The following is a 21516-nucleotide window of genomic DNA, read 5'->3' on the forward strand; positions in this document are numbered from 1 at the left end:
TCAATGTTTGAGAAAGGTTGGTGTCGCTTAGCCAATGCTCCATGGGAGCAGGGTTGGAGTATAACTGGAAATAATTGGTGTTTTGCTGTGTTGGTTCTATTGATGTTTGGGAAAGGTTGAGTATGGTAGGTTAGGTGGTGTTCCCCTTGATTGGGGGGGGGGGCATTTCCATGAAATCCATGGTGAACAACTCTTGTTGGAACCCACTTGTGCTATTTTACATTTGAAAAGCTCTTCTATGTTTATGAATAGAAACGGGCGAACACCCATTCGATGAACACCTGAATTATTAGGGTGTTTGACCTTTTGTTCAGCCCGCTGAACGACCACAATGCCCTGCGCCGCCGCACAGTAATGAAAGCTTTGCCCAATAAGGGCACAGAGCACTGTCAGTGCCATGATTGGAGAAAGTATTGATCCATTATGACATTCAATCATGGCTCATTGCTCTTAGTCCCACTCCACGCTAAAAAAATATTCTCCCCATAGTGGCCATTTGCAGTGCAATATCAGCATGGAGAAAAATAGAACATGGCTCTGTTCAGTGCTATTAGACAGATAGTGTGCTATTGTGATTCTATTGTCAGTGTAGGATATCAGTTTAGTGTGAATCTAGTGATAGTTCAGTCAGTATGAGTGTAGTGGACACCATTCATTTTTTTAGTGAAGTAGTGCAGTATTACTTGCCCTCACAAAATAAATTGACACTCTAGTGTCAGTTTATTTTGTCAGGGCAGGTTTACTGCAGTTTATTTCTGTGCATTAATGCATGTTTAGCTCAGTATATTGCAGTGTGTTACTGCATGATTAACGCATTCAATTTCAGTGCATTACAGCATGTTTAACGCAGTATATTTCAGTGCGTTACTGCACATTTAACGCAGTATATTGCAGTATAACGCAGTATATTGCACATTTAACGCAGTATATTGCAGTGCATTATTGCACATTTAATGCATTAAATTTCAGTGCATTACTGCATGTTTAACTCAGTATATTTCAGTGTGTTACTGCACATTTAATGCAGTATATTTCAGTGCATTACTGCACGTTTAACGAATTGAATTTCAGTGTGTTACTGCACGTTTAACGCAGTACATTTCAGTGCATTACTGCACGTTTAACGCATTGAATTTCAGTGCGTTACTGCACATTTAACACGTTATATTTCAGTGCGTTACTACACATTTAACACAGTATATTTCTGTGCGTTACTGCACATTTAACACAGTATATTTCAGTGCGTTACTACACATTTATAGCAGTAAATTTCAGTGCATAACTGCACGTTTAACGCATTAAATTTTAGTGCATTACTGCACATTTAACGCAGCATACTTAAATGCGTTACTGTATCTTTAACGCATTAAATTTCAGAGCGTTACTGCAAGTTTAACGCAGTATATTTCAGTGCATAGGTTTCATGGGCACAATTAACATCCAAGGACCAATTTTTCCACCACTGTTTGACAAGTGCATATAAATTTTTGATAGCAAGGCCAATTCTTGCTTTCATCAAAAGTACCTCAATAGGGTTACGGTGTGAAGGTGCCACCGATACCCAAAGACCAATTTTTCTGCACCTGTTATTTCTATCCAAAGTCTGCAAAAGAGACACCAGAGTACTGTATATCCAAAAAAATCTCTAATCTTGTTCCCAGTGCACTTCATTGTGGCCTCATCAAACAGGCTAGCTCCGCAAGCCGTTGCTTATAAAATAAAGAAAGCTTGCAGGGAAAATGTAATTTTTTTGGATTTATAAATGTCATTATTGCTGCAGCAGCTTCTATACACAGTACAGATGCACCACTTTACAGGTAGACTAATGCCACGTACACGCGACCGGACTTTCCCTCAGAGTAGACTCTGACGGTCTTTCCGACGGAGTTCCAATGGAGTTCCGCTGAAACGGACTTGCCTACACACACAATCACACCGAAGTCCTTCGTTTAGAACGCGATGACATACGACAGGACTAGAAAAAGGAAGTTCAATAGCCAGTAGCCAATAGCTGCCCTTGAGTTGTTTTTGGTCTGTCGGACTAGCATACATACTAACGGTTTTCCCGATAGGAATTGAGTCAGTCGGAAAGATTTGAAACATGTTCTATTTCTAGGTCCGTCAGAATTTTAGAATGAAAAAGTCCGATGAAGCCCACACACGATCGGAATGTCCGACGGAAGGATTCCGTCTGACCTTTTCTGCCGGAATGTCTGGTCGTGTGTACACGGCATTAGGAACCCTCAGGCACTATATTTCAAGGATTTTTTCATTTTTATTGTTATTTCACATTTTTATAGTTTCACTTTAAGCATCAGTAAATCACTGCTCATTTAAAAAAATGATTTTTTTTTACAAACTTTTTTTTTCATTGATACATGTCCCCAGGACATGCTTACCTGCATTTAAACCTTTAAAATGGGTACTTTTGCTTTTTCCAGATCGGGGTCCCATAGACTTCAATGGGGTTCCTTATTTGGTTCCTAACGTTTGCGATGTTCGAAAGTTCTGTCATGAACCGAACAGGGGGTCGTTCGGCCCATCTTTATTTATGAAGTGGTTTATTTTTTTTCTAATATTTTGTAAAGGTTATGTATCATATGAGGAATATGGAAATGTAGCGCTAATAGTGAAAAAACAGTAATAATAAAAAACTGTGCAAAACTCAAATCTAAAACATTCTGAGTCCCATCTGTGTGTAGATAAGAGAGCGAGTCCCAGGTAGGTCAGTCCAAACAGAAGGCAAAATCCACCCCGGCCGAACAGTTGTTCTCATAGGGAAACAGGTGATGAACTGAATATATACAACATCCGAAGAAATGTGGCATCCAGAGTAAGATAATATTAATTACTCTTACCGGAACCAGTGGACCTGGATGTTAGCGACACCAGGTCAGTCAGGCATGGATATCCAAATCAGCGGATCCACAGGAACGATCCAAGGGGTCCAGGGAGGTTCAGAGATCTCTCGATGGGGTCTCGATGGTAACGACAACCACTAAGCCGTTAGTGACCAGATGGAAAAGCCAAACAAACTCACATCCCGGAAGGTATGCAAAGAAAAGAAGGGGGCTTCCAATGGTGCAGGTCAAAAAAGGTGGGTTTTTTATTTATAAAAACCAGCATACAAAGTAAAATGTGATCACAAGTAAAAGCAATATGGGGAGCAGTGAAACCAATCCCGACGCCTTTCGTCCTACTAGGACTTTTAAGGTGGGCTTAAGGTGGGCTTAAGGTGGGCTTAAATAAAAAGCCCACCTTTTTTGACCTGCACCATTGGAAGGTCACCCTTCCACCTGCACCCTTCTTTTTTTTGCATACCTTCCAGGATGTGAGTTTGTTTGGCTTTTCCATCTGGTCACTAATGGCTCAGTGGTTGTCGTTACCATCAAGACCCCATCGAGAGATCTCTGGACCTCCCTGGACCCCTTGGATCGTTTCTGTGGATCCGCTGATTTGGATATCCATGCCTGTCTGACCTGGTGTCTCTGACATCCAGGTCCACTGGTTCCGGTAAGAGTAATTAATCTTATCTTACTTTGGATGCCACATTTCTTCGGATGTTGTATATATTCAGTTCATCACCTGTCTCCCTATGAGAACAACTGTTTGGCCGGGGTGGATTTTGCCTTCTGTTTGGACTGACCTACCTGGTACTTTTTTTTTCGTTCTCTTATCTACACACAGATGGGACTCAGAATGTTTTAGATTTGAGTTTTGCACAGTTTTTTATTATTACTGTTTTTCACTATTAGCGCTACATTTCCACATTCCTCTACTTTATGAATTTTTGTCACATTCTTATGTAGCAGCTCACCATTTTCTTTTAACTGGTTAGCGCAATAATTATTAGCACTTTATTATGTATCATATGAACTGAATTAGCTGGAATGAGGGGCCCATGGAGCAGGGTTGGGATATTATTGGTGTTTGAATTGTTGATGTCTGGAATGGTTACGTAACATATACAGTAAATAGAATTAGTTGGAAGCTTTACGTCTGCCCCGCACCCCTCTGTGTTTGGGTAAAATTCCTAGATAGCAACAAGACCAGAATGGTTTGTTCTGCGCCTGGTTTCCAGAGAAGTTTTGCCTATTTATAGAGTATAGTGTTGACAATCTAAGATTTATGACCCTGTCACCGAAGTTTACAATCTCTCACCAAGCACTAATGTTGTCTCTGCTCCTTTCACCTTCATGTCCTCACAATCACAGCCATGACACTGTGAAATCTGTACTCTTGTTCACATGACATACAATAGCATATACAGGCAATCCAAAGTGAGTGACAGTGTATGTGCAGGAGCTCCACTAACAGACTGCATGGAGCGTAAGTAGTAGCCTCAGTCTCCTCCTGCCCTAAGGGGTCTCCAATGGTGGATCCAGCGGCTGCTGGTTTTAAGAAGATTGGTTTTGGTGTTGTTTTTTTTTAGAAACATTAATTTCCCGTGTTAATTAACAAACATTTTAAGTATAATTTTGGCTTCATGAACAACACTATAGGCGTGCCATGGTCATAAATGAATGAAAAAATATGTTGCGCTAAATAAAACAAAAACAAGATAACAATAAAACATCAGGTGAGTCCAAAGAGTCATCAGGTGAGTCCAAACATGGAGGAAGCTGGTGATACAACAATTTTTGACTGTTGTATCACCAGCTTCATCCACCTTGTGAGACCACCACCAGTAATCAAGATGTGCCCTTACCAGAGAGCATTGACCGCCTTATTACGGGAGGTCAACATAGGCTTGTGTATCTGCAATACTCCAAACCTGTAGTGAGGTCCACCCAGAAAAAATTCCAAACAGCCAGCGAGGGAGATATCGGGTTCTCTCAATCCAACCGTGACATCAGATCGTGTACCCCAAATAAGAGATAAACGCCAACATAGTGTAAATCCACCAGGATTTAATGAAAAATGGGTAAAAAAACCCAGCATAGGCCGAACACATTGGTTTCCAAACATGTATCCTCCAATCGCGATGACAGGAAAAGACGCTATCGCCCGACCGCTTTCGTCACTCCAAGGACTTCTTCCGGGGCATGGTCATACCATGGTTGTACATTAGGTTAAGTAATTAAATGCGGTATTTTTCATTCTAATATGGCCACTTTTTGCAATGCAGCAGATCAAAGTTCAGTTTTTAAACATACAGTATTTTGTCATCAAGGTCTGTTCTATTTACCTTTTAGGTATTTTCCAAACAGAAACATGTTTAATCAAGCAGAAAAAAATAGGACACGTTGAGTTTGAAGAGCACGCTGAAATCAACATTGAACTTTGTTCTTCTACAAGTTTTAGCTAAGCTTGCAATATCATCTTTTCTAAGTAAATGGGATGATACTAAATGAAATGGCTAAATACTAATCCATATAATATTCGATCATTACTAAGACGACAGATATATTAAGACGTAATTATTCCTAACTATGACATCTCTGAATCTGGAGGAAGTGTCTTCTCTGAACCAAGACTATGACGATTTCCAGATCCTACAGGGTCAATAATGGCTAACTGTATTATTGTCTTCTCCATGACTCCAGCGAGCATTGCCCCACTCGCAGTCTGGACTGTTCTCATCCTCCACCTCCAGATTGATTCCCCCCCCCCCCCCGAGTCAGGGTTACCCCCAACCACTCCAAGGCTATCCTTCTACTAGGAAAATCCTAGAAGACTTGGGAAGGACCTGTACCCCACCATATGGAACTAAAGGGCCACTGAGTCCCCTGTCACCAACAAGACAAAATGCTACAAAGCAGCAATGCACAGATCAGGAGAGCTGAAGGATTTGAATATGATTTTTCTTGGTGGGTGTGTCACACAAGTAATCACACAATTTACAACAACAATGACAACGAGTAATTTAATAAGTTGCTGCATATTGGAAAGATTCTAGGGCAGCGTTCATCAGTTTCCTGAACAAATGGGGAAGGACAGAAGGAAGTGAGCAATGAACGTTTCTAAAAATGATTATGATGTAAGGAGTGAGCTGGTGTTATTTATTCCTCACATTTCCATAGAACTCACATGTTCTATAACACTATATAGAGCTACAAAGAGAGTGTGATGGTGCAGATGTACAATATCAGAATGGTATTAACACAAGGAACCTCCGTGGCTCAATGGTTAAACATTTATTATGTCCCAGAAACAACAAGACAAAATGTGAATAGAGGACTGGATGATTTCCACCCATGAGTCTTCAAAGAGTTGAGTTATATCTAAGCCATTGTTTCTAATTTTTAAAGACCCAGCAATGACTGGCTTTGTACCAATGGATGTTTACATCCACGTTGCCTATATCTACAGCGTTATAGAGGAGATAATGGAGAGAATGCAAAGAGACCACATAAAATAGAATATGCTAGACTAAAATACCATATGTGATGGCCAACAATGATTCATGGAAGATGAAAATGAGGAAGCAATGCTTTCTTTCTATGAGGACGTAAGCTGAGATTTACACAAAGGGCTGGCTGTGTAAATAGTGTATCTGAATATTGTTGAAGCATTTGGTACACTTCCCTATGGGTGACTAATGTGTCAGTTAACATGATAAGCAAAGATCACATAGTATAGAAAAAATAAATAAAACAAAAAGGTGAAATGCTCAACATGAAGCTCCACAACGGTCAGTCTATAGTAAATTGAAATAACTTTTGCTAAATGCAAACTTACCATTCAGAAGGTCTAGCTTCAAAGAGACAACAGAAGGTGTCCTGGTTTTCCTTCAGCTCCTCCAAGGTTACATGAGCTCTTCTCAGTGCCTCGGTACCTGATATGATCAATGTCCTCTATATACAGGGAAAGCTTGTGAGACTGATGATGAGCTGCGGGTACAGGTGAGAGCAGTGTGAGTAGGGATGTAGCAGCTGCAGGTAGTAGAGGTGTCATATGACTGCTGGCTGATACAACTCCTCTTTTTATGGAAGGGAGGGGTGAGCAGTGAGGGAGGCAGAATTTGGGCTCTACATACAGCATACTACGCTAATATATGTCTGCTATCATTACCTACTATCCCTGTCTACTATCATTGTACCCTTACCCACTATTTCTGTCCACTATCATTGTACCCTTACCTACTATCCAGGTTTACTATCATTGTACCTTGACCTTTTATCTCTGTCTACTATCATTGTACCCTTACCTACTATCCAGGTTTACTATCATTGTACCTTGACCTTTTATCTCTGTCTACTATCATTGTACCCTTACCTACTATCTCTGTCCACTATCATTGTACCCTTACCTACTATCTCTGTCCACTATCATTGTACCCTTACCTACTATCTCTGTCCACTATCATTGTATCCTTACCTACTTTCTCTGTCCACTATTATTGTACCCTTACCTACTATCTCTGTCCACTATCATTGTACCCTTACCTACTATCTCTGTCCACTATCATTGTACCCTTATCTACTATTGCTGCCTACTATCATTGTACCCTTACCTACTATCTCTGTCCACTGTCATTGTACCCTTACCTACTATCTCTATCTACTATCATTGTACCCTTACCTACTTTCTCTGTCCACTATTATTGTACCCTTACCTACTATCTCTGTCCACTGTCATTGTACCCTTACCTACTATCTCTGTCTACTATCATTGTACCCTTACCTACTATCTCTATCTACTATCATTGTACCCTTACCTACTTTCTCTGTCCACTATTATTGTACCCTTATCTACTATCTCTATCCACTATCATTGTACCCTTATCTACTATCTCTGTCTACTATCATTGTACCCTTAACTATTTTCTCTGTCCACTATCATTGTACCCTTACCTACTATCTCTGTCTGCTATCATTGTACCCTTACCTACTATCTCTGTCTACTATCATTGTACCCTTACCTACTATCTCTGTCTACTATCATTGTACCCTTACCTACTATCTCTGTCCACTATCATTGTACCCTTACCTACTATCTCTGTCCACTATCATTGTACCCTTACCTACTATCTCTGTCTGCTATCATTGTACCCTTACCTACTATCTCTGTCTACTATCATTGTACCCTTACCTACTATCTCTGTCCACTATCATTGTACCCTTACCTACTATCTCTGCCCACTATCATTGTACCCTTACCTACTATCTCTATCCACTATCATTGTACCCTTATCTACTATCTCTATCCACTATCATTGTACCCTTATCTACTATCTCTGTCTACTATCATTGTACCCTTAACTATTTTCTCTGTCCGCTATCATTGTACCCTTACCTACTATCTCTATCCACTATCATTGTACCCTTATCTACTATCTCTGTCTACTATCATTGTACCCTTAACTATTTTCTCTGTCCGCTATCATTGTACCCTTACCTACTATCTCTATCCACTATCATTGTACCCTTATCTACTATCTCTGTCTACTATCATTGCACCCTTACCTACTATCTCTGTCTACTATCATTGTACCCTTAACTATTTTCTCTGTCCGCTATTATTTTACCCTTACCTACTATCTCTATCCACTATCATTGCACCCTTACCTACTATCTCTGTCCGCTATCATTGTACCCTTACCTACTATCTCTGTCCACTATCATTGTACCCTTAGCCTGGGTTCACACATTTGCGGTGCGAATTGAAGCTCAGGTTTCACTGGGAAGATAAAAATCAGTTGTTCAAAGGTTCATCTGCGTTTTAGCTGCGGATCAGTGAGCAGGGAGAGGGGGAGGGGGGGGGGGAGAGGGGGAGGTGTAGTGAGGAGAAGGAGAAAATCCATGTTCAGAACGCAATGTATCTGCGAATCAGATGCGTTCCCATAGAAGATACTGGGCTTGTAATTCGCACCGCAATGCCCAGAAAACGCACACGTTTTTGTGCAATGCGCAGTGCGAATGCAACGCACATATGTGAACCAGATGCATTCATATGAATGTATTTTAAAATGTCCTGCGAATTGGATGCGGTGTAAGCCACATCTAATTCGCATAGGTGTGAACGGGGGCTTACCTACTATCTCTATCCACTATCATTGTACCCTTATTATTATTATTATTATTCACGATTTATATAGCGCCAACAGTTTACGCGGCAATTTACAATGTAGAGGGGGAGACAGCACAATTACAGTACAATACAGAAGGGACAGGAGGGCCCGGCTCGTAGAGCTTACATTCTAAAGGGAGGGGGTGCTGGTACAAAAGATAATAGATGCAGGGATTGATTTGATGGGGTTGTTTGGTGGGTGTGGGATAGGCTTCCCTGAATAAGTGAGTTTTCAGGGATCTCCTAAAGGTGGAGATGTTAGGGGCTGATCGGATATACCGGGGCAGGGAATTCCAGAGGATGGGAGAGGCTCTGGAGAAGTCCTGAAGACGAGCATGGGAGGAAGTAACAAGGAAGCTAGAGAGCAGGCGGTCCTAGGAGGAGCGGAGGGGACAATTTGGGCGATATTTGCAGATGAGGTTGGTGATGTAGATGGGGGCGATGTTGTGAATGGCCTTGTATGTTATGGTTAGCATTTTGAATTTTACATGGTGGGGTAGGGGAAGCCAGTGAAGGGATTGGCAGAGAGGAGCAGCAGTCACGGATCGATTAGTGAGGTGTATTAGTCTAGCAGCAGCATTCATAATAGACTGAAGGGGGGATAGCCTGCTTAAGGGTAGGCCATTAAGGAGGGAGTTGCATTAGTCAAGGTAGGAAATAATCAAGGAGTGAATAAGTTGCTTTGTGTGGTCATTAGTCAGGAAGGGTTGAATTCTGGAGATGTTGCGGAGGTTAAGGCGGCAGGATTTAGCCAGTGATTGGATATGGGGGCTGAAGGAGAGGTCAGAGTCAAGGATTATACCCAGCGCCCTGGCATGTGTGGAGGGACCAATGGTTCTGCTGTTGATCTTAATGGTAAAGTCATGGGGGGGTACCGGGAAGGAGGAAATATAACAAGCTCAGTTTTAGAAAGATTAAGTTTGAGGAAGTGGTGTGACATCCATACTGAGATGTCATTCAGTAAGTTTGAGATCCGTGAGAAGATAGTGGGGGTGAGTTGAGGAGTGGAGAGATAGATCTGGGTGTCATCGGCATAGTGGTGGAATTGGAAGCCATGGGAGGTTATCAACTGGCCCAGGGAAGAGGTATAGATCGAGAATAGGAGGGGCCCAAGGACGGAGCCTTGGGGTACCCCAACAGAGAGAGGAAGAGGACAGGAGGAGATGGAGTTGTTAATGACACTGAAAGTGCGCTGAGATAGGTAGGAGGAGAACCAGGATAAAGCAGAATCACAGAGGCCAAGGGAGTGTAGTTTCCTGAGGAGGAGCAGGTGGTCAACTGTGTCGAAGGCAGCAAAGAGGTCTAAGAGTATGAGTATGAAGTAACGGCCATTGGTTTTAGCAGTCAGTAGGTCATTGGTTAGTTTTAGTAGGGCAGTTTCAGTAGAATGTTGTGGGTGGAAGCCAGACTGTAGGGGGTCGAGAAGTTTGTTGTCCATGAGGTAACGACTCATTCGGTCATGAATAAGACATTCTATGAGCTTGGAGGCAAATGGGAGCAGGGAGATGGGTCTTAAGTTATTCAAACAGGTGGGGTCTAGTGAAGATTTATTAAGTATGGGGGTAACCAGTGCATGTTTGAGCAGGGAAGGAAAGGTGCCGGAGGAGAGGGAGAGGTTGAAGATGTGGGTTAGGGAGTTTAGGATAGAGGGGGAAGGTGGTCGCAGTAATTGCGAGGGGACAGGGTCCAGGGGACAGGTGGTGAGGTGGGCCATGGAGAGGAGTTTATCAACTTTATCAGGGGTAACTGGGCAGAAGGAGGAGAGTATTGAGTGTGGTGTTGGACCTGATATGTTGGGTAGGGGAGGAAGTTGAATGCTGGATATCTCCTTGCGAATTGTGTCGATTTTGCTTTTGAAATGGTTGGCAATATGTTGAGCAGTAAGCAAGTTGGTGAGTGGGGGCAGTGGGGGGGGTGTGAAGTAAGGAATTAAGGGTAGAAAAGAGTTGACGAGGTTTGGGTGAGAGGGTTTTGAAGAGAGTGTTGTAATAGGTTTGTTTAGCAGTGTGGAGGCAGGAGTTGTATTTGGAGGGGCAGATTTGTAGAGGGTAAAGTCTTGCAGGGATTTAGATTTATGCCATGCTCGCTCAAGAGCACGACTGCATCTCTTGAAACTTCTGGTGTCGTCTGTTTGCCAGGGTTGTGGTAGATGGGGCCTGGTTCTGCGTGTAGAAAGAGGAGCAAGTACATCTAGGGAGGATGACAGTGTGTTGTTATAGATGGAAGTGGTTAGGTCTGGGCAGGACAGGGGTGCGATTTTGTCATAAAGGCCATCAGTAGAGGAATGAAGAAGGGAATGGTTGAGGTTACAAAGGTTTCTGCAGGTTAGTGGTTTGTGGGTTGGCAGCATGGGAGGTAGGAGACAAGGAGAGTGTGAAACGGATAAGGTTGTGATCAGAGAGAGGAAAGGGGGTGTTAGAGAGGTTGCAGGGAGAGCAGCAATGCGAGAATACGAGGTCAAGAGTATTGCCGTTGGAGTAAGTGGTGGTTTGTGTCCATTGTGTTAGGTTAAAAAAGGAGGTTAGGTTGAGCAGTTGAGAAGTGGTTGCAGTATTAACATTGATTGGAATGTTAAAGTCACCTAGGATGATGGCAGGCACTCCGGATGAAAGAAAATAGGGTAGCCATGCAGAGAAGTCATCCAGAAAGCACGACACTGGTCCAGGAGGCCGATAAATGACCGCGACCCTCAGACAAGCTGGAGAGAAAGGATGAATGCAGTGCACTTCGAAAGAGCAGGGGAAAGAGGGAGGTGTGGGGAGAGGAGAAGTCCGACGCCACCTCCTTTTGTCCACTGGGTCTGGTGGAGTGAGTCCAGAGGAGGCCGCTGTGGGACATGGCAGCTGGAGAGGTAGTGCCAAATTCTCGGAGCCAGGTTTCGGTTATGGCAAATAGATTAAGGGATTTGGAGAGAAAAAGGTAATTGCCAGAAGCTAGTTTGTTGTAGACCGAGCGGGCATTCCAGAGGGCACATGAAAGAGGGGGGCTGACTTGTGCAATCAGGGGAATTGGGATGAGAATGTGAGTGTTACGACTACTGTTGGAGGAGGTAGACAGCCACGTGGGGGTGGGAATTGGGTGTGGGAGGGCTGGGGTTTGGTGCAATGTCCCCAGACATTAGGAGTAGTAGGAGGGTGAGGGTGGTAAGGCGGGAGTGGGAATGTATAGGAGGGCAGTGGAGTGGAAGTGGTTATACTGTGTGGGCTTAGAATGAGCAGGAGGTGATAAGTGGCGTAATATTGAGTGGGCAAAAGAGAGGGAGATATGTACAGGTTGGGGGCTGGAGAGGGGGGGTAAAGACATGAGAGTTTGAGGAGAGAGGACGTTATAGCAAAGATTAGTGTGAGCATGTTGGAGGGTGGGGAGATGAGAATAGAAGGAAGGTTGAGGAAAGTTAGAGGATGAAGGGGAACTTCGTGTAAAATAGGTGTGGAACACTAATGTCTGTACTTGCTTTTTTGTAGCAGTGCCTTAGTGGAAGTGCCCAACCGTGTACAAGTGCAAAACACTTGTTGCCGGAGTGACACTTTGCGCAAGGAGTGGGCAGCCCAAACCCTCACCAGCCATCCCAAGAAATGAACTACATTCATACAGAGATGGTGTAGGGGAGAAGATTCACAATTATTCAATTAGGAGCTGATAAAACCAGGCTCATGGGTGGCTGGGGTTTACAACTAGCCTGGACAGAGTGCAATGCAAGAGGGGGCAACAGGATAAGGTTAAATGTTTGATCTTGCTCAGGGAAATTTAAATAATAATAAACAAGAAAGTATAGACAGCAGATTTAAATTCTTAGTAAGGCAGAATTAGAGTTCAGTTAGGTAATGTAGTCCAGTGCATAAGAGAAGAGTGGAGTCTGTGAAGTTACCAGAGGGTATGAAGAGTCAGGTGGGAAATGGAAGACAGGTAGAGCGACTTTGTGTTGCAGGGAAGGTCTATGCAATTACCTGAAAGTAGAGCAGAGAAGGCATAGTCTTGTTAGAGGAAGTGCCCGTGTACAAGTGCCAAACACTTGTCGCCAAAGTGACACTTTGCGCAAGGAGTGTCCAGCCCAAACCCTCGCCAGCCGTCCCAAGAAAATTGTACCCTTACCTACTATCTCTGTGCACTATCATTGAACCCCTACCCAATAGCCAGATAGCAAGAGAAAAGGAGTGTAAGAGGTCTTTAAAAGCACACAGTATCTCACAAAAATGAGTACGCTCCTCACATTTTTGTAAATCTTTTCTTCTATCTTTTCATGTGACAACACTGAAAAAATGACACTTTCCTACAATGTAAAGTAGTGAGTGTACAGCTTGTATAATGCCCCGTACACACGATCGGACATTCCGACAACAAAATCCATGGATTTTTTCCGACGGATGTTGGCTCAAACTTTTCTTACATACACACGGTCACACAAACCTTGTCAGAAATTCCGAACGTCAAGAACGCGGTGACATACAACACGTACGACGAGCCGAGAAAAAGGAAGTTTAATAGCCAGTGCGGCTCTTCTGCTTGATTCTGAGCATGTGTGTAACTTTGTGCGTCGGAATTGTGTACACGTGATCTGAATTTACGACAACGGATTTTGTTGTCGGAAAATTTGAGATCCAGATCTCAAATTTTGTGTGACGGAAATTCCGATGGAAAATTTTCGATGGAGCCTACACACGGTCGGAATTTCCGACAACAAGCTCCCATCGAACATTTTCTGTCAGACAATCAGACTGTGTGTACGGGGCATTACAGTGTAAATTTGCTGTCCCCTCAAAATAACTCATTACACAGCCATTAATGTCTAAACCACTGGCAACAAAAGTGAGTACACCCTTCAGTGAAACTGTTCAAATTGGGCCTAAAGTGTCAATATTTTGTGTGGCCACCATTATTTTCCAGCACTGCCTTAACCCTCTTGGGCATGGAGTTCACCAGAGCTTCACAGGTTGCTACTGGAGTCCTCTTCCCCTCCTCCATGACGACATCACAGAGCTGGTGGATGTTAGAGACCTTGCGCTCCTCCACCTTCCGTTTGAGGATGCCCCACAGATGCTCAATAGGGTTTAGGTCTGGAGACATGCTTGACCAGTCCATCACCTTTACCCTCAGCTTCTTTAGCAAGGCAGTGGTCGTCTTGGAGGTGTGTTTGGGGTCGTTATCATGTTGGAATACTGCCCTGCGGCCCAGTTTTCAAAAGGAGGGGATCATGCTCTGCTTCAGTATTTCACAGTACATGTTGACATTCATGGTTCCCTCAATGAACTGTAGCACCCCAGTGCCAGCAGCACTCATGCAGCCCCAGACCATGACACTCCCACCACCATGCTTGACTGTAGACAAGACACACTTGTCTTTGTACTCCTCACCTGGTTGCCACCACACACGCTTGACACCATCTGAACCAAATAAGTTTATCTTGGTCTCATCAGACCACAGGACATGGTTCCAGTAATCCATGTCCTTAGTCCTTGTCTTCAGCAAACTGTTTGCGGGCTTTCTTGTGCATCATCTTTAGAAGAGGCTTCCTTCTGGGACGACAGCCATGCAGACCAATTTGATGCAATGTGTGGCGTATGGTCTGAGCACTGACAGGCTGACCCCTCACCCCTACAACCTCTGCAGCAATGGTGGCAGCACTCATACGTCTATTTCCCAAAGACAACCTCTGGATATGACGCTGAGCACGTGCACTCAGCTTCTTTGGTCAACCATGGCGAGGCCTGTTCTGAGTGGAACCTGTCCTGTTAAACCGCTGTATGGTCTTGGCCACCGTGCTGCAGCTCAGTTTCAGGGTCTTGGCAAACTTCTTATAGCCTAGGCCATCTTTATGTAGAGCAACAATTCTTTTTTTTTCATATCCTCAGAGAGTTCTTTGCCATGAGGTGCCATGTTCAACATCCAGTGACCAGTATGAGAGAGTGAGAGCGATAACACCAAATTTAACACACCTGCTCCCCATTCACACCTGAGACCTTGTAAAACTAACGAGTCACATGACACCGGGGAGGGAAAATGGCTAATTGGGCCACATTTTCACTTAGGGGTGTACTCACTTTTGTTGCCAGCGGTTTAGACATTAATGGCTGTGTGTTGAGTTATTTTGAGGGGACAGCAAAGATTTGTGTGACCGTGTGTATGCAAGAAAAGTTTGAGCCAACACCCATCGGAAAAAATCCATGGATTTTGTTGTCAGAATGTCCGATCGTGTGTACAGGGCATTATACAAGCTGTACACTCATTACTTTACATTGTAGCAAAGTGTCATTTCTTCAGTGTTGTCACATGAAAAGATAGAAGAAAAGATTTACAAACATGTGAGGGGTGTACTCACTTTTGTGAGATACTGTATGCAGGTCCAGGTGTTTGGTACCAGCAAGCTGTCCTTTCCCTGATTGGTGAAGTTGGCCTTCAGTTGGGATCTTGTGACTTGAATTTGGAAGGTCTTAAAGAAGAAAGGCTTTTGGTGGACCAGAAAGAAAATTTTCTTGCCTTTGGTTGAGAGTGATTTTTTTTTAGCCTACTATGTGAAAGATACAATAGAAGTTCTCCAATGCCAGAAACAATAGAGATACTCCCAAATGTAGTTCATCCAGCTCTTTAGTGAGTCACTCTAAGACGCGCCGAATCGTGAGCACCTGGCTGCAGAGTCTATGGCATGATCTTCCTGTTTATACATGCTCCTGTGTTGAAAAACTGAATTATTAGGAGGGAAAAAAAGAGGTTTCTGTTAATCAATTGTCTACCATCTTTACTTTTACTTCAATCACACTATGAATTGACATTGACCTAAGAAGCAGAGACTGTTTTAAGAGAAGGGAGGAATATAGGGAGCAGTGAGTGGTGGTAGAGGGTAAGCTGAGGAGCTAACCAGTAGGTGACTACACCCATTGGAGACTAGTAGAGCCTTTTCCCTTAGGCTCTTCTGATGGGAAGCTGGTCTGGTAGAATGCTGGAGTATAAGAGTTCTGGAGTACTGCAGAGGCTACCTCCTATGCAGGTCCAGTCACTAAGTGGTTATATGCTGGGGTAGCTACACTGTGCTAAGTGTGACCCTATATACCAGCGCCACGCCTGGTGTCAGTGCTTGAAATCCAGTAAAAGAGCTAAAGGAGATGAGAAGTGCTTTCGCCGTAAGAAATCTCAAATTCTCTGTTGCCTCAATGGCCTGCACAAAGATCACTCTTATGGAAAACCTCCTTCGTAGTGATGATAGAAACTTGCAACAAAATCTTGACTGGTTCCAGCCAAGCCACCAGCATGACAAGGTGTAAAACACAAGTCAGGCTTGGATTTACTCCTCCTGGTATCTGGATTAAAGTGGAGATCAAGAAACATGAAGTAGGGAGGCTGGCTTGGATGGGGATGTGAGAGGAAGCACACACAGCAGCTCTCCTTTATCATCCTGACTTTTTTCATCATAGGGCCGGCATTACCCTCCACAGACATCCCCAGCGTATAGCAACTGCTCCCCCGTTCATCTGGGACCACTTCTGGTGAACTTTTTTTTCAGGCAAAACCATGACAAAATAAGAACAAAGAAGAGACAGTGGTGGAAGCGTGGTAAGTCTAAGATGGCGCCTGAGAGCTGCCACAAAGAGCCATGAAGAAGAAGCTCAGAGACACGGTGCTTGCACTTGGAGTGGTTCTCCTGGATTCCTGCTAAAGAGTCCTCATACAAAGCCCCCATCACAGACGAATAATCCACAGACCAGGCTGATGATTGCCGAGCCTTTGACCCCCCTACTTCTGCAGCCAAGCACAGTGAGTAGGCCCTCCAGACATGAGACCGCTCCTATCCCTGACATAGATGCCAGCCGTGTTAGTGAGCCTACCCTGTCTGACATCTTAACTGCAGCAACTGTCAGTAATTCTTCACTAACGTCTCTAGCCCAGGGCCCCAAGTGCATCAAGGAAGATGTCTTGCCTATCAGACAGGACATAAAATACTTCAGAGAGAGGGATACTAGTGTTGAGAATAGAGTCAGCTCCATAGAAGACATCATCACAATGTTCAAAAATCTACTGTTCAGAAAGTGGCTTCCAACGATTTCCCTCTCTGATTTATTATTTCTAAAGGGTCTTCTGATCTTTATCATTGATCTATATGGCTAGAAAGGACACTGTAGTGTCATGAAATGTGAGAGTGCTAAGTGACGCCAATAAAAGACAAGCCATATTTTCTACTCCCAAGCAGTTCTCGCCATCAGTAGTATGCCTGTAGGCAGGTGTAGTTTGGCCTCCCTGCACTGATGGCGCTGTTACGGTAGCCGCCATACAGGGAGGATAGGAGGAACTCATGTCCCTCTGAAGCCTCCACAGGTGTCATTAGGGGAAGAGCCATCTAATTGGATGCTGCTGCTCTGGATGACATCGGGGCCATCTTTAGTGTGGGCAGTACTCATAAATAGCCTTGTCCCACTGCATTTGGTGAGCATTTATGAAATGGCTAGGTCTGGGACAGGAACCCCCTGGTTAGGGAACCTGTGTCTAGGATAGGGGGAGGTTCCCAGTGGAGGAGAGACAGAGTAGGGACTGAACGTCTGTGATGCCAGCTAGGAATTCTTCAAGTGCCTTGTTGCCAGACCAGCCTTCCAGCCACCTCCTTCACCAGATGTTGCCAGGCATTGGAAGCGTTGTGTTTTGCAAGACCTTCTGTAAAGTACTGCTGTGCCAGGTTCTTTCATGTTACACAGACTCTGTTGCCGCCTTGTTGGAACTTTTGTGTTAATACATTTTGCTGCATTCCATGGCCTCCATGTGCATTCTCTCCAACATTGGTACCAAACACCTGGCCCTTCCTACATACCTGCAAGAGATATACACTTCACCATCTGAAACATCATCAATTCCATACACAGCACCATTCCACCTATACTTCCTATTCAAGGGCAGTGTCCACACTTATCACCAATGGTGAATACTGTCTCACTTGCAGGCAGACTATTGACTATACACAAGGTCGATACATATTCTTGTATTGCGTTCTAAGTATGTTATCATGTATTATTGCCAATGTATACATGCCTCACCCCTATTCTCCCATGGTCTTACGTGACCTACTGAGATTCATGGCTGATTAACCTCATGAACCTTTATTGGTTGTGGGGGATTTCAATATTTATCTGAACCCGTACATGGATAAATATGGTACTGCCTGGAATGGCCTTCCTGATGTCTGAACCAGGGTCGGATGATCTAGCCTGGTCTGGGGATGCATTATAAAAAGTCAAGAGGCATAATGCCATCAGTGTGACAGAAATGCAGGGAACCTCCTTATATGTGCTTCCTTATATCAAGTATCACTATCATAGCCCCCCTTACATCAGGGATCCTCACCGAGTCCCGTCAGAGTGCCGCCTTTACATCAGGTGTTACCAAGGAAGTGCCCCCTTGCATCATGTGTCCCTAACAGAGTGCCCTCTTACATTAAGTGTCCCCATCAGAGTGCCCCCTTACATCAGGTGTTCCAATCAAAGTTCTCCTTTACATCAGGTGTCCCCATCAGAATGCCCCCTTACATCAGGTGTCCCCATCAGAATGCCCCCTTACATCAGGTGTCCCCATCAGAATGCCCCCTTACATCAGGTGTCCCCAAGGGAGTGCCCCCTTACATCAGGTGTCCCCATCAGAGTGACCCCTTGCATCAGATGTCCCATCAGAGTGCCCCCTTACTTCAGGTGCCCCATCAGCGTGCCCCTTACATCAGGTATCCCCATCATAGTGCCCCTTTACATCAGATGTCCCCACCAGAGTGCCCCCCTTACTTCAGATGTCCCCATCAGAGTGCACCTTACATTAGATGTCCTTATCAGAGTGCCCCATTACAGCAGGTGCCCCCATCAGCGTGCTCCTTACATCAGGTGTCCCCATCAGAGTGCCCCTTTACATCAGATGTCCCCACCAGAGTGCCCCTTACTTCAGGTGTCCTTATCAGAGTGCCCCTTACATTAGGTGTCTTTATCAGAGTGCCCTGTTACATCAGGTGCTCCCATCAGCGTGCCCCTTACATCAGGTATCCCCATCAGAGTGCCCCTTTACATCAGATGTCCCCACCAGAGTGCCCCCTTACTTCAGATGTCCCCGTCAGAGTGCCCCTTACATTAGGTGTCCTTATCAGAATGCCCCCTTACATCAGGTGTCCCCATCAGAGTGCCCCTTACATCAGTTGTCCCCATTAGCATGCCTAATGAATCAGTAAATGCACTCTTAGAGATCTGGGGGGGGGGGGCACAACTAAAATCTAGGGGCACATCCCACCCCAGCACCCCGATAGCATGGTCTGGAGTTTGAAATACCCCACTGAACATTGTTATTTATATTTTTGCCCACATGGCACTGGGAAACACCACCATCCTGCCCTACCTTACACATATAGAATACTCTGCTCGGGGGCCCATCAAATCGCACCCCTCCGATCCTTTTTCTGGAGTATAAGAACCGCCCATATTGAGGTGGATTCTGAAATATCAACCATTACTAGTTGAATCTTTTTACAACCCATGACAGAATTATCCAGGATATCTGGGAGTTCCTAGAAGTAAATAAACCATCTGCACATATTTGTGACATGGGACGCCCTGAAGGCTTATCTGAGAGGTATTCTCATTGCTCAGTTATCTCAAATCAAGCGGGCCTCTACAGGATGGGGAACTCATGTTATGAAAACTGTTACTCAGACTGAACTTAACTATTTGTGACATTCCTCTCCTGAGCTACAGCAGCAGCATTTACAATGCTTTCATGGTTGGCTGGTTTTGGCTCTAAAGCACAAGTCCCTACCCCCTCTCGAGCTCGGCTAAAACACAGTCCTTCCTGCTGAGTCCAAACCCTCCGCCATCTTGTTCCCCACTCTTGGCCACAGGCCTCCACACAACATTTCCAGCCGTAGACCTTTGTATGCCGAGGAAGGAATGTCCACACAAGAAATAGGTTCAGTGCACTTTACTGGTGGTGTTCAGGAAATTGCATTGCAGACATTAATTACGGAGCCACTTGACATCACACAGTCAATCACATTCATTGGGCGGTCCATAGTAGTCACAAGTGAATGCATGTGCAGCACTTCAGAAGCCATCTTCCTTACAGTCTCCCCTCGGCCCGGGGTCATTCGTTCTCGCAGGACTGAACTCTCGATAGTCACCTCCTTGCTAGGTACAGCTCTCCCGGGAAGCAGCCTCACACAGGGATCTCCAGCCTGGTCTAAAGGGCCTTTTGCATTCCACTGTAGCCCCCACCTCCATAAGGGACAGAATGACTACAGCCTGCTTCTCCTGCAAACAGGTCCACTCCACCCGGCCTCCTGCCCTGCCCAGGGTCTACGTGTGCTGGCTACACCCTCACAGGTGTGGGGTGTTTAGCTACCATGCCCATTTTGTGTGCACGCTCCTCCCCAACAAGCTTATATGAGGGTAAAATCAAATAAATTATTGTGTATGCGCTAGGAAAATAAGCTAATACGTGATAAAAATTAAATAAAATTATAGTTCCTTATTCATCCACAGTTATCCATCTGTGGATGAGATCAGGCTGGTTGATCCTTCTCCTACTGCTTTTGAATAAGGAACTATAATTGGCAGCAGGTCTTGCTGAGACTATGATCCCCTGCTCTTGCCATTGACGTGTATCTGAGCGAGGTGCAGATCATTACCAGCAGACCCTGTATGAGCCCAGGAGTGGCTCCAATGTGTGTTTAGACACTGTTTAACCACTGTGTCACACGCTCAGAGGTGAGCACATGAGCAATTGGGGGTCACTGGAGGGCACTGAAGCATGCCGTTGTTTGCACACCATATAGGAAGAGCATGAGGAATGCCTACTCTTCTGGACACTAATTTTTGTACTTTATATTTTTATATATATTTTTTATGAATCGATTTGAACTGAATTGTTGGACACTTCATTATTATACTAATTAGCACCTGGACTTTCCACATTTTGCATGTTGCATGTTGATTTATATATTTAGTTATATTTTTTTCACAGGCGATTGGCACTGATTATTGCTTATAGCATTTAATATTGAATATTTTATCACTGTGATTTATAGATTTTACAATATTGCATTTGTTAATTTATTTTGATTCTATTTATTTTATTTTATTTAATTTTTATCACGTATTAGCTTCTTTTTCTAGCGCATACACAATAATTTATTTGATTTTGTCACATACACGATATGAAACGTGGTTAGTGTGTGCAGCTGATTTAGGTATTGGAATTCACTTTATAGGCATTTATCCATCTGTGGCTCACAAGATCTTTGTGCAATTATCGTTAGGCTTATATGAGGGTGCTGACTCAACCCTGACATCACTGAGGGACGGCTCTACCTAAAAAGGCCTAACACCTGCTGTCACTACTTGCTGTACCATACACTATTCTGGTACAGAGCCACCTAGTGGAGAAGTAGATAACTGTACCTGCCTACATGCTCGTCCTTGCAGAGGCTCGAATAAATAAATAAATAAAAGTTTTTTATGCAGCAAGCATTTTTTGATGGGGGGGGGGGCACAAGGCAAC

At 44.2% G+C, this 21516-nt stretch overlaps 1 protein-coding gene across 1 annotated transcript in view; it reads right to left on the bottom strand.

Annotated features, from left to right (window-relative positions):
* LOC141133831 (activated CDC42 kinase 1-like) overlaps nt 1-6919 on the bottom strand; it is a 35096-nt gene extending 28177 nt beyond the window's left edge. Inside the window, exon 1 of the mRNA XM_073623397.1 lies at nt 6682-6919. Coding sequence (XP_073479498.1) covers nt 6682-6684 — 3 coding nt within the window. The 5' untranslated portion in view covers nt 6685-6919. The remainder of the gene's footprint in view (nt 1-6681) is intronic.
* Between the last annotated feature and the right edge of the window lie 14597 nt (nt 6920-21516).

This window comes from Aquarana catesbeiana, linkage group LG03 (genome assembly GCF_042186555.1).
Source record: "Aquarana catesbeiana isolate 2022-GZ linkage group LG03, ASM4218655v1, whole genome shotgun sequence".
Classification (NCBI taxonomy): domain Eukaryota; kingdom Metazoa; phylum Chordata; class Amphibia; order Anura; family Ranidae; genus Aquarana; species Aquarana catesbeiana.